Source organism: Parus major, chromosome 13 (assembly GCF_001522545.3).
Source record: "Parus major isolate Abel chromosome 13, Parus_major1.1, whole genome shotgun sequence".
In the NCBI taxonomy this organism is placed as follows: Eukaryota; Metazoa; Chordata; class Aves; order Passeriformes; family Paridae; genus Parus; species Parus major.
The window spans coordinates 2,226,844-2,238,558 of record NC_031782.1 but is presented as its reverse complement, the minus strand read 5'-3'; the positions used below and the strand labels follow the sequence as shown (position 1 = coordinate 2,238,558).

At 47.8% G+C, this 11,715-nt stretch overlaps 2 protein-coding genes across 2 annotated transcripts in view; both read right to left on the bottom strand.

Annotated features, from left to right (window-relative positions):
- Positions 1-1,158: 1,158 nt before the first annotated feature.
- On the bottom strand, positions 1,159-5,209 carry RPL26L1 (ribosomal protein L26 like 1). Its single transcript, XM_015642252.2, has 4 exons — positions 5,108-5,209; positions 4,159-4,331; positions 3,181-3,321; positions 1,159-1,331 (listed from the first exon to the last, which is right to left on the bottom strand). The coding sequence occupies exons 2-4, from the start codon at positions 4,324-4,326 to the stop codon at positions 1,203-1,205; spliced, it is 438 nt and encodes a 145-aa protein (XP_015497738.1). The 5' UTR covers positions 4,327-4,331; positions 5,108-5,209; the 3' UTR covers positions 1,159-1,202.
- Positions 5,210-6,603: 1,394 nt separating this feature from the next.
- ERGIC1 (endoplasmic reticulum-golgi intermediate compartment 1) overlaps positions 6,604-11,715 on the bottom strand; it is a 36,979-nt gene continuing 31,867 nt past the window's right edge. The window contains exon 10 of the mRNA XM_015641954.3: positions 6,604-10,359. Coding sequence (XP_015497440.1) covers positions 10,252-10,359 — 108 coding nt within the window. The 3' untranslated portion in view covers positions 6,604-10,251. The remainder of the gene's footprint in view (positions 10,360-11,715) is intronic.

Below are 11,715 nucleotides of genomic sequence, written 5' to 3'. Positions count from 1 at the left end.
TGCTGTGGGATCGGGGACTGCTGTGGGATCGGGGACTGCTGTGGGATCGGGATTGCTGTGGGATCGGGGATTGCTGTGGGATCGGGATTGCTGTGGGATCGGGGACTGCTGTGGGATCGGGCCCGGTGGGATCGGGACTGCTGTGGGATCGGGACTGCTGTGGGATCGGGATTGCTGTGGGATCGGGGACTGCTGTGGGATCGGGATTGCTTTGGGATCGGGCCCGGTGGGATCTCCAGCCCCGCTCGGCTCCCCATCCCCTACAGGCTGCCGAGTAAAGGGACACGAAGCTCCTGCCGGGCCAGGGCTGGCTCTGAGCTCCTCGGGGAACTGGGGATGTGGGACACCATCCCACAGAGCAGCTCCACAGCTGGAAAGGTCCCGGTAATAAACAAACCTCACAGAATCCCTCAAACACCCACTCAAGGTGAAGAAATTTCCTATTAAGCAGCACGAGCCGGAGGGACAAAACCTCTGAGCCTTCATGAGAGAAACGGCTGACAGACCACAGCTTCACTGCCAGGCCTGTGAATGGCTTCTAAAACACCATTTTCCTCGAGTGCCAGCATCCTCTGTTTCAGATTGCATTGTTGTTGAGAGAGATGAATTTCCTTCCCTCTGTACCAGCAATCAGAGAGCCATTCACTGAGCCAGTGAATTCACTTAACTGCTGGGCTGCTTTCAACACAGCAGCAACTCTCAATTACGGAGGTACAAAGGGACAGGAAAAATCTCTCACAGAGAATTCATCCAAAATAACACCACCAACAGCCCTGAGACTACTTCACCCCATCCCTCCCCAAATCAGTCAGCTCTGCCTCCATAAACTTGTCCTCAAGCTCTGCCATTAATATAAGACCTGAATTAATTATATATTCAGTGCACAGAATTAACATGTTAATATTAGAAAAAACGTGGACACATTTAATGAAGAGACAGAAATACAATTACTGTTAAGGTGGGTGTTTCAGGATTGCACTGCTCTTTCAGGTTGGTTGAAATATTTCTTTACAAGGAAAAAACAGGGTTTTTTAACAGTAAAAACAGGTACAAAGTTATTAAATTTAACGTCTTTTTTTACAAAGTCAAAATACAAGAAGGAATATTTAAATGCTGAGTAGGACACATCAAGATTTTTGAAAGAAGACACACAAGGGGTTGAATTTTAGCATTTTTTTTAATGGTGTCAATCAGGAAACCATCTATTCTTGCATCTTCTCAATCGTCTCCTCCTTGTACTTGCCCTTCTCCTTGCCAACCTGGCGGGACTTGGCTTTACGCTCCAAGATCTTCTTGCGGTCCTTGTCCAGCTTTAGCCTGGTGATCACCACCTGGAGAGAGCACAAGGAATTCAGGGTCCCTGTCCAGAGGGAAGAACAGCAACCAACACCAAATCCACCTGAGCCACAGCACAGAGCTGATCCCATCTCCACAAAGGCAGCAGTTAAAGCTGGCCTGGGACACTTCCAGGGATCCAGGGCCAGCCACAGCTTCTCCAGGCACCCTTTGCTTCCCAGGGAAGAATTTATCCAACAAGTCCTGTTCCTGCCTCCTCAAAATGGCAAAGAAATTAAAAGCACTACTTGGAAAACAGAAGCAAATCCTAGAATTCCCATATAGGCACATTTTCTCCTTCATTCCTTGTGCATTTAGGTCTCTTTTAATTCCCACCTCTTTGCTCTGGAGAGGTACAAACTGTTCACACAGCCCACTGCAAGTCTGTACCAAAACACTCCTCTGCTCTCTTTGCATTAATAACCAGAATCTTTATGCAAAGCTTTATTGAGGTCTAGTTTCTAATTAATGAAAATTTTCAGAGGGTGAAGAACCAGCGAAGAATTTGGTTTCTCTCGCTGCTATTCAGCACAGATACATGCACTGGCTCCACCACAATGTCACCTTGCCAGTCAGATGTTGTTGCTGCACACAAGTCGTGATGTTTTGGAATATTTGTGCCCTCCCTCTGCTGACCATGCCAACCATTTACACCAGAAAACCTGTTACAACTGGATTTTTTCTACCAACACTTCCATCTTTGTGCCCACATGGCAAGGCTGAAGCAGACTGAATTCATCTGCTTCAAACCAGGATTTGGCTAGTTCTTGTGTTTAGCTTGAAATGTTTCCTGTTATGATGTGAACAGGCTTAGCCTGGTTTTCACCAGCTCTAAAAACCTCAGGCTAAGCCCAGATTCAGGATTCAGTTCACAATTGCCTGCAAGAACAATCACAATTCTGAGCATCTATTTAAGCCTCTCCAACATCTCCTCATCCAGTGCAAGTGCCACATTGCAAAGATAAAGGATTGTTTTAAGTGATCCATTTTGTGCTTTGAAAACATCAGTCTCCTCAAAGATGTATTTTAGCAAGATTATGAAGTGTTTTAGCAACTTCCTAGTCCTAGAAACAATGAGGAGTTTGTGGTTTCAACTCACATCTCTGCTCATGACACCCTAACATTTCCTTGAGACAGCATCTCCATTCCTTATTCACAGAATGGTTTGGCTTGGAGAGAACCTAAAGATTATCTTGTTCTTGGCAGGGACACCTTCCACTGTCCCAGGCTGCTCCAAGCCCTGTCCAACCTGGCCTTGGGCACTTCCAGGGATCCAGGGGCAGCCACAGCTTCTCTGGGCACCTGTGCCAGGGCCTGCCCATCCTCGTGGAAAACAATTCCTTCCCAATATCCCATCTAACCCTGCTCTGGCAGTTAAAGCCAACCCCCCTTGTCATATCCCTCCAGGCCCTTAAAATTCTCTCTCCATCTTGTAGCTCCATCAAGCACTAAAAAGCCACAATTGTTACACCCCAAAACTTCTCCTCTCCAGGCTGAACAATCCCAGCTCTGCCAGCCTTTCCTCCCAGCAGAGCTGCTCCATCCCTCTGCTCATCCTGGAGCCTCCTCTGGGCTCTCTGCAGCAGCTCCAGGTGCTCCCTGTGCTGGTCCCAGGCTGGGGCAGCTCTGCAGGTGAGGTCTCACCTGAGCAGGGCACAGGGACACAATCCCAACCCTTCCCTGCTGCCCAGGCTGGGGGATCAGCCCAGGGCATGGGGGGCTCCAGGGGGCCAAGGCAGGTCCAGCTCTCCCCTAGCTGATCCCGGGGGTTGCCCTGAGCCAGGTGCATCCCCACCCCTTGGTGCCAAGTTCTACCCCATCCCAGAGCCCCCAGGTGCCCCATACCTTGCTGGGGTGGATGCCCACGTGCACGGTGGTGCCGTTGGCCTTCTCCCGCTGCACGCGCTCGATGTAGATCACGTATTTCTTCCTGTACACCTGCACCACCTTCCCGATCTGCTGCCCCTTGTAGTGTCCTCGGACCACCTGCACACAGCAAACACGCTGAGCCACACCCAAAAACACCCCATCTCACAAACTGTGACTGAACCACCCAGCTGAGCTGCACAGGATGCTCCCCCAGCTCTGCTCCCTGCACACACACGCCACAAAGACATGAGTGACTGGACAATTTCAGCATTACTAACATGGAACATCAGGATTTGCTTCTCCCCCATTTTCCCTGCAGTAAATCTTAAAGAGAGAACCCTTTTTAACACCTCTTACCCTATTTTTTCACCTATCACTGTGTTTTATATAAAAAAGCCACTCAGCTTGGACCCATTTCTAATCTAATCTTTCAAATATCACAGGTAGCAAACAGTCTATAAAAAATGAACAATTCTTTGATTTGTGTTTTACTGTTTAAAGTTTTTAGCTCAGCACAATGATCAGTTCACGTAGCTGAAATGCTTGTGCTCCTGCTATAATCCTTGTCACTGAGGTCAATTTAAGGAACACTTGATAGCCCAAGTCATGACTTGATTAATTTAGATTATTTCTGCCATGCTGAGGGCAAAGCTCCAGCACCAATATGAGTTTGTCTTGTCCTTCCCTTTACACAGGCTGCACATGAAAACAGAATCCTAGAATCAGCTGGCTTGGAAAACACCTCCAAGATCATCAAATCCAAATTATGACCCATCCCCAGCCTGGAGCACTGAGTGCCACATCCAGTCTTTCCTTGGACACCCCCAGGGACGGGCACTCCAAACCTCCCAGGGCAGTTCCAAGGCCTGAGCTCCTTTTCCATGGAGAAATTCCTCCTGGAAACTCCAGAGAGAGGAGTTCAGGTGTGACAGAGCAGCCGGGGCAGGGCAGTACCTGGACCTCGTCGTCCTTGCGGATGGGCATGGAGCGCACGTTGTACTTCTGGCGCAGCTCCTTGGACAGGGGCGAGGACATGATTTTCCTGCGGATGTGGGAGGGGGCATTGAAATGCCTTTTGCGGTTCTTGCTGCGGTCCGAGGTCACAAAGGGGTTGAACTTCATTTTGGCTGAAATAAAAAACACCCCAACAGCTGGAGAGGTGCTCACAACACACACACTACATTTCATCACCCCAGCCCACAGAGTCTGCCACGACACAAAAAAACAATTCCAACTATTTTTAATCCCACCACTGATCAAGAAACCCTGATATCCCGGCCTCCAAGGAAGGCTGAAGCCTCTTTCCTGCCTGACAGTGACACACGTGCACATCAGACCATCCTTCCAGTCCCAAACTCCCCGTTCTCAGCACTCAGGACAGCTGGGTCCTGCCCCGCAGTCACACCGCTCTCATTTATATCCGTGTATAAAAATCTCTATTTTGGGCTTGCAGAGAGGAGTCTGCCCCAGCACCTCCAATAATGCTCCTCACCAGAGCGTACAGGTAAAACATCTGCAAATCCGAGCTACTTCTGGCCTTTCCGCAATGTTAATAACTGCACTACAGCACTGCCACGGACACCCACAGCAAAGGATGAATTATATCAGGGATAAATTAAATCAAAGGTTTGTTTTTGCTCAATTCCGCAAGTTTTTATTGCACGCACTGGTGCCTCCCATGCGGGCTGGGCTGCGGTAACTCAGAAATGCATCAGGAAAGCGCAGCCTGAAGGAGGCCGAGCAGCCCCCGCAGCCCGAGCTCTCCCCGTCCCGCAGCTCCGGGGGGGCCCCCGGCCACCCGAGCCCCTTCCCGCTCCCTGCCGCTGCCCCGCGGAGGCTCCGCCGGCCGGAGATGGCCCCGATGGCCCCGGATGGCCGCGGATACCGGCTCCCGGTTCCTCACCCGCTGCCGCCGCCGCGCCGCCAGCCCGGAAGAGGAGCCAGGAGCGCTTCCGCTTCCGCTTCCGGCAGCGCCACGGCAGCGCCCCCTGGCGGCCGGAGGGCACCGCGGGGACAGAGCGGGGACAGAGCGGGGACAGAGCGGGGACAGAGCGGGGACAGAGCGGGGACAGAGCGGGGACAGAGCGGGGACACACCTGGGACAAACCTTGTACAGAGCTGGGACAGAGCCGGGACACACGTGGGACACACCCAGGACACAGCTGGAACAGACCCGGGACACACCTGAGCATCACACCCCGCTATCCACCTGGCATCACCTCCTGGTACCCATTTGGGCATCACCCGCGGTGCAGGACCTGCCACCCACCCGGGCACTGTCCTCATCTGGGCACTGTCCCCATCCTCACCTGGGCACTGTCCCCATCCTCACCTGTGCATCCCTCTCTCCACTCAGCCCTCCCCTGCTGTTCACCAGCAGTCACTTCTCTCCACGAATGAGGGTGAAAACTGGTTCCTCCTGCCCAGCCCATGTCCCTCAGCCCCCAGGGACACCAGTGACACTGGTCCCATGTCCCTCAGCCCCCAGGGACACCAGTGACACCGGCCCCATGTCCCTCAGCCCCCAGGGACACAAATTCCCCTTCTGCCAGGTTCAAATTCCCCTGCTCCAGTGTCACTGTCACCTGCATCCCTGTCCCTGTAAAGCAGCTCACCTGCACAAACCAGTTCCCTTTCAGGTAAATGTGGCCCTAGTACATCTTTTTGGGACAGAGATTAATTTATTCTCAGTGAAAATTGGTAGAAATTATCCAATTAATTGGCTGAGACACAGCTTGGTTGGGTTTGGCTTGGGTTTTTATAAAGATAGGCTGGGAAAGTTTGGGACTGAGTTGTACCAGGCTGGGATTTGGACAAACACCTTTATTTACCATTTATAGAACAAGGGACTTTCAGCACCACCCCATCACTTGTGGAAATGTGAGTTCCAAACACTGGAACAGGCTCCTCTTCCTTCACAAGGATCCACACCAACATAAAGGGAATTTGTTCCTTAAGATGGTGCAGAGATCTTGAGCCCAAGCTCACTGTGTTGTAACCTTTTACTGTTTAATAATTGCCTCAGAGACTTCTTTCTAAATGGTTCTGAGGCAAGGCCAAGTGGACATTAAAGGAGGAGGGGGGCAAAATTTGGGTTATTTCATATACCAAGGAACACAATGACTAAAGCCAAACCTAGCAAGTTCCAAGCACAGTTCACTCACCTTTCCTTAAAAAAAAAGGGAGGTTGGGACACTTGGTACTGTACAAAACCGAGCACTGAATGTCCAGACATGACTCAGGGCCGATTACAAAAGAGCCTCGTGCTAACTTTCACCACAATGACCTGGCTCCCAGTTATTTCACTGTGTGATAACGCTCACTTCACTGAAATCACAATTAAAAACAAGAGAAAAAGCCCCTTTAGATTGATTTTGCAACAGGAGCGCAACAAGGAGCCAATGGAAACACGTAAGAGTTTTATTTTTAATTATGGAACTAAAAAGGCTAACAGTTTATTAACATAAGGTTGCAAATTAAAAAGACAAATGCCAGAACTCCTTAACAGTCTCCACTGTAGAAATGTAAAAGACTTGTGCTTTAAACATTGCTGTACCAGACATGGCAGGGCTGCTCCTCCTCCCTGCCCCTCTCCCACATTCCGAGGAGAAACCCCTCACTGACATCCCTAAACTGCAAATTCAAACAACTTTTGTAAAGCAGAGACTCATCACAGCCATTCCCAGCCCCGAGAGCCCATGTGTCACTCAGGGGAAGAATGAGAACTGAATGAGAAATACTCAGGAACTGGAGGCAGACAGGGCCACCTACGTTGCAGATCTCGTTTTTTACAGCGCACATAAATCCAAGTATTCGAGAGATCAGATCACACATTCACAGATGCATCTCTCCCGGATTTTTGTACCCCATTTCCATTTTATTTTCTTTTAAAAATCCTCTTCAGCAGTCCAGATACTGCCTAGAATACACCTAATAACTTTCCCTAGAGCTGGAAGTTTTTAATTCCACCATTGCAAAGCATCCTATGCCTCAAGTTCTCACCGTAGGGTGGAGTCAAGAGTTACAGGGAATAATTTAAAATGGGAGTTTCAAATATTTCCTACAGGGATGTCTTTCTTGGAAACCCAAATACTTCTGTCAAAACACTGACATGAAAGGGCAAAGTCAGAACCCTCCAAATGAGGCTTTCCTTCTGCTCTGACTCGAAATTCTTTAGTTTGCAAGGACGTTTAAAAGCACGACTAAACTCATTTTCTCTTCAGAAAATGAAGAATAAAAGTGAGATCTCATGGGTGCAGAGGCAGTAAGTGCCTCTCTCACATCTGGAGAGATGAGGAGCAGATTCCTCTGTAAACACACGATGCAGTAGCACGGTGGGACCGAGCCAGCCAGGTCTGAAGGACAATTCTCAGGACAAAAGCTCACACAATTTCCAACAGCCCCAGAAGGTGGCCTTGGCTTGGCAGCACTCAGAGGCTTACAGCTGGTTTAGAGAACCAAGGTACTGACTGTTTCTCCTGCCAGAACTTGAGTACAGTTTGGTTTCCATTTCTACCTCTAATAAAAAAAAAAACCAAAACCAACAAACCAAAATTGTGATTTATTACTTATTGCAGGGGATATTTTGGCAGAGACAGCAGGCACACTGAAGTCTGTTTATTTCCAAAAAAAACCCCAAAATACCAACCCAAACAAACCAATTTCTCTGGTCTGGTTTAGAGAACTGGCCTGGACTGCACAGGAGGCAGTTTAATCCAGACAGGGAATGGGGAGAAGGATGGGAATGACACACCAGGGGACACGAGGAATCTGCAAAAACCTCTGCTTGTGTCAAAGAAACTGTACCACAGGAGAAATTTCAGAAAATGAACTGTACTGCAAAGATCTCCCCTTGCTCAGCTCAGAAGGATGCACTAAATAAATCTCAGCTTAAGGAAGATGTTAAAATATTAAAAATCTCATCACTGTAATCCACTGTGCCCCAGCTGTCAGCAAAGGCTCATCAAATCCAAAAGGAAAAATTAGGACATTTTAGCTGTGAGTTTCAGCTGGTCACAGTGGATTAGAGGAAATCCTTCAGCCAGCAGGAGAAGCAATTGCCATGGAAAATCCCACGTCCAGAGGGTTCCACTCGCAGGCACGCACCCCAAATGAACACAAGATCTCATTTTCAAGTAATTTTTTTGTAAATAAAAAAATTTAAAAAAAAAAGAGTAAAAAAAAAATAAAAAAAATCTATTCATAGATGAAGGGGTACAGGAAGTTACACAATCCAGTTTAACTAAGAGCAATCAGCCCAGAGCAAGAACAGGGAAAAATTCCAATGCTGTCCCAAGTCCCTACAGGGCAGAGCATGGCAGGGGGACAGCAGCTGGCTGCTTCTTTTTGGTGGGTGGATAAATCTGGCTACACCATCCCTACTTCCAAAGCAATGAGACAATTTCAACAATCAGGAATTCTTTTGAAATGCATCTGACTCTAACAATAACACTGAATATTCAACTATTCATATCATCACAGCATAAAAGTTTGGATATTTTGCCTCTAGGAAAAGGCAATGGATATCATCCAAGAGAAACCCTGCACCCATCTCAGAATTTACAGCACTGAGTTCAAGATTTTTATTTTATGATTTTATTATTATTTTTTTTTAATCCATCCTGAAAGATTTAAAATTTGTTTATCCTCAGCTCAGACATTCACAAGGCATGCGGAGACTGTCACTACTCAAGGAACATTGATGAGGCTCTGGAAAAATGCACTGGTGGGCATTTGGTCTCATTTTTGTGACCTCCTGCCCAGCACGACATGCAAGACACTCCTGGCAGGAGTTTTCCCCTCACACCTCCGTTTTTTGGAGGCTCCAGAAGACAAGGCTTGAAGGAAAGGACAGGGAAGCTCAGGTACCATTTTAAGGGATCAAACAAAATTCCCAGCAAGGGTCAGCCTGTGGGAATGCTGCCCTGTGTACCTGTGGGAGAACAGTGTCAGCCCAGGGCTCACAAAAGACTCCTGACTGAGTTTCAAAGGAAAAAGGAGGCACCTTAAATCCTGAAAAGTCAGAATTCCTGTGTTTGACAGGTGTATTGAATACACACACACACAAAGCAAGAGGGGAGGCTGTGCTCATCCACCCAGATGGCTGCACCATTTTTCTGAGCACAGACAATATAAAACTTCTTTTCAAAAAAAAAAACACCACCAGCAATAATATAGCAGAAATGCAGAATCCAGACTTTTGGGTGGTCTGTGTTTAGAAACAGAGGAAATAAAAGCTAATTCTGTAAAGACAACTATTCCCTTTCAAAGCAAAGGCCACATAAAACTGTGTTGCTCAGTTTGGTTTTTACTTCATGCCACCTGTAAACACAAGACTGGATATTCAGTTAGTGGGAAGAAATGAAACCACTTTTACATCCAGAGTAAAAGAAATGCCCTCCACTGCTAGGATCACAGATTACTCAGGAAAAGGTAGCTGGGGAAGGCTTCCTTTTCTCACTTTGTTTAAAAGGCTGTATCTGAATGACTGAGCTTTCAACAGAAGCACAAAACATTTCTTGATGTGTTATTTCTGCCCTCTGTCTCTTAGGTTTGCTGTGGGGACTAACACTTTCCATTCCTCACCAACAGATACATCACCTTTTTGGCACCACGGGTGGAATTTCTTCCTCATGTGTAATTTTGCCCTGTACAAAAGTCGATTGTCTGATCATGCAAATCCAACAGACCTCCAGAAAGTGCCACAGGACAGTTCAGCCCTTTGCCACCTACTCCCTAGTTTGTACACTGCCATAGGAACCTCCCAGAGGACAGGCTGCCATCCTTACTTAGATCTCATATGGCATTTCAACCTCTCTTTCTGGGGGGAGGGAATCGAAATCCACACCCTGATTCCACTGATTTTTCCCTCTCAGAGCTCTGAAATGCATGGAGATTTCTTTGATTTGTTGAAGATGTCTTCACTGAGCAGCCTGATTAGAGAAAAACATACTGATTCAATCAAATAGAAAATAAAGACAAAAACAGGTAGTGGTAGACTTCTCAATCTTTGCTCCTGTCCTTGGAGTTGAGGGTAGAGTTTCACTGCTACTGCATTTTGCCCAGCTGGATCTTCTTCCAGGCCTCTGATGCTGTGAAAATGCAGGAGTCGAGGATCCCAGCTACAGTAAATGTTCCTCCAATGATGGCACATATCTGGAATTACACAGAGAGAAGATGTCTGTCAGCAATGAGGGAAACTTTTACACAGCTTCCACTGGAGGAGGGATCCTGCTGCTGGGGGATTTTCTGGAAGCACTGTAAGAGCTGGGTGACAGCGCTGGGCATGGAATTACACCAGAACCATTCCCAAAAACCATTCCCTACAGTGGAATAAATTAGTGCTGAACTGCTCACAGCCTGAGCCCATCACAAATCCCAGCTCCCACAGCACGAACACTGCTTCTTTCTGGGCTCAACTCCACCTAACTCAGCTTTCTAGAAGCTCTGTGTTGCTCACATCTTCCTACTACTACATTTTTCTGTTGTAAACACCACAGTCTTGTAGTCTTTTCCCCTTTTCACAAGACAATAATTTACAAACAGGCAAAAGATAGTGAAATAGCACATGTGGAGGGCAGTGAGTAACAGAGAGACCCAGCTCCCAGTGACACCACAGCTCTGCCTAACGCTTTCCATGACAAGGGCTGCTGACAGCAGCCAGCTTAACTCATGGTGGGACAAAGTTTCCCACACAAAATGTGGATCTTGGGTCAAATTAAAACACACAATTACTCCCAAGAACACGGTTAAGGAAAAAATGAATCTCCTGATTAGCATTAACAGCCTCCTTCACTTCTCAAGTGCTACAAAAACAGAAATATTCTGTGCATTCTGTCAAACCAGAGGCCTTGTGGAAACAGAATCACAGAATTGTTTAGGCTGGAGAAGACCAGCAGTACAAGGTATTTCCCTGCTACAATGTCTCATTGGTTTGGGATTACTCTCTCCTTCAGCTCCTAGCTCAAAACAAATCCCCTTTTTCCTTGTCAGGAGATAAACTCCATGTCTGGTTCCCCTTCTCACAACCCAGTGTTGTTACTCTCAAAACCACCTCACCCTACACAGTGTAAAAGACCAAATTAAAGGAACATCACAGTTCTGAAGTAAAAAAATGTGTGAGTTAGGAAATTAGAGCTGTGCAATTAGAACATGGCTGGTAACATTTTTAGGTGACGTTGTGGTGCATCACACTTTCCATGTGAACGCTGCCTGGTGGCACCCTGGGACTTCCTTCCCCTCCTGTGCTGTTCGACTCCTGCCTCCCCTCCAGGTGGTTTGTAGGAAGCCAGCCTTGAGCATAACTCAGATGTTTTTGTGTCAAACATAGCGTGACAGCAGGAGCAGGGCAGGGATTGTCCCTCTGGCACTGCTGGGGTCACACCTCGAGTGCTGTGTCCAGTTCTGGGTGACCTGAGACACCCTGAGGGGCTGGAGCCAGGGAACGGAGCTGGGAATGGGCTGGAGAATTCCTGAGGGAGCTGGGAAGGGGCTGGAGAATTCCTGAGGGAG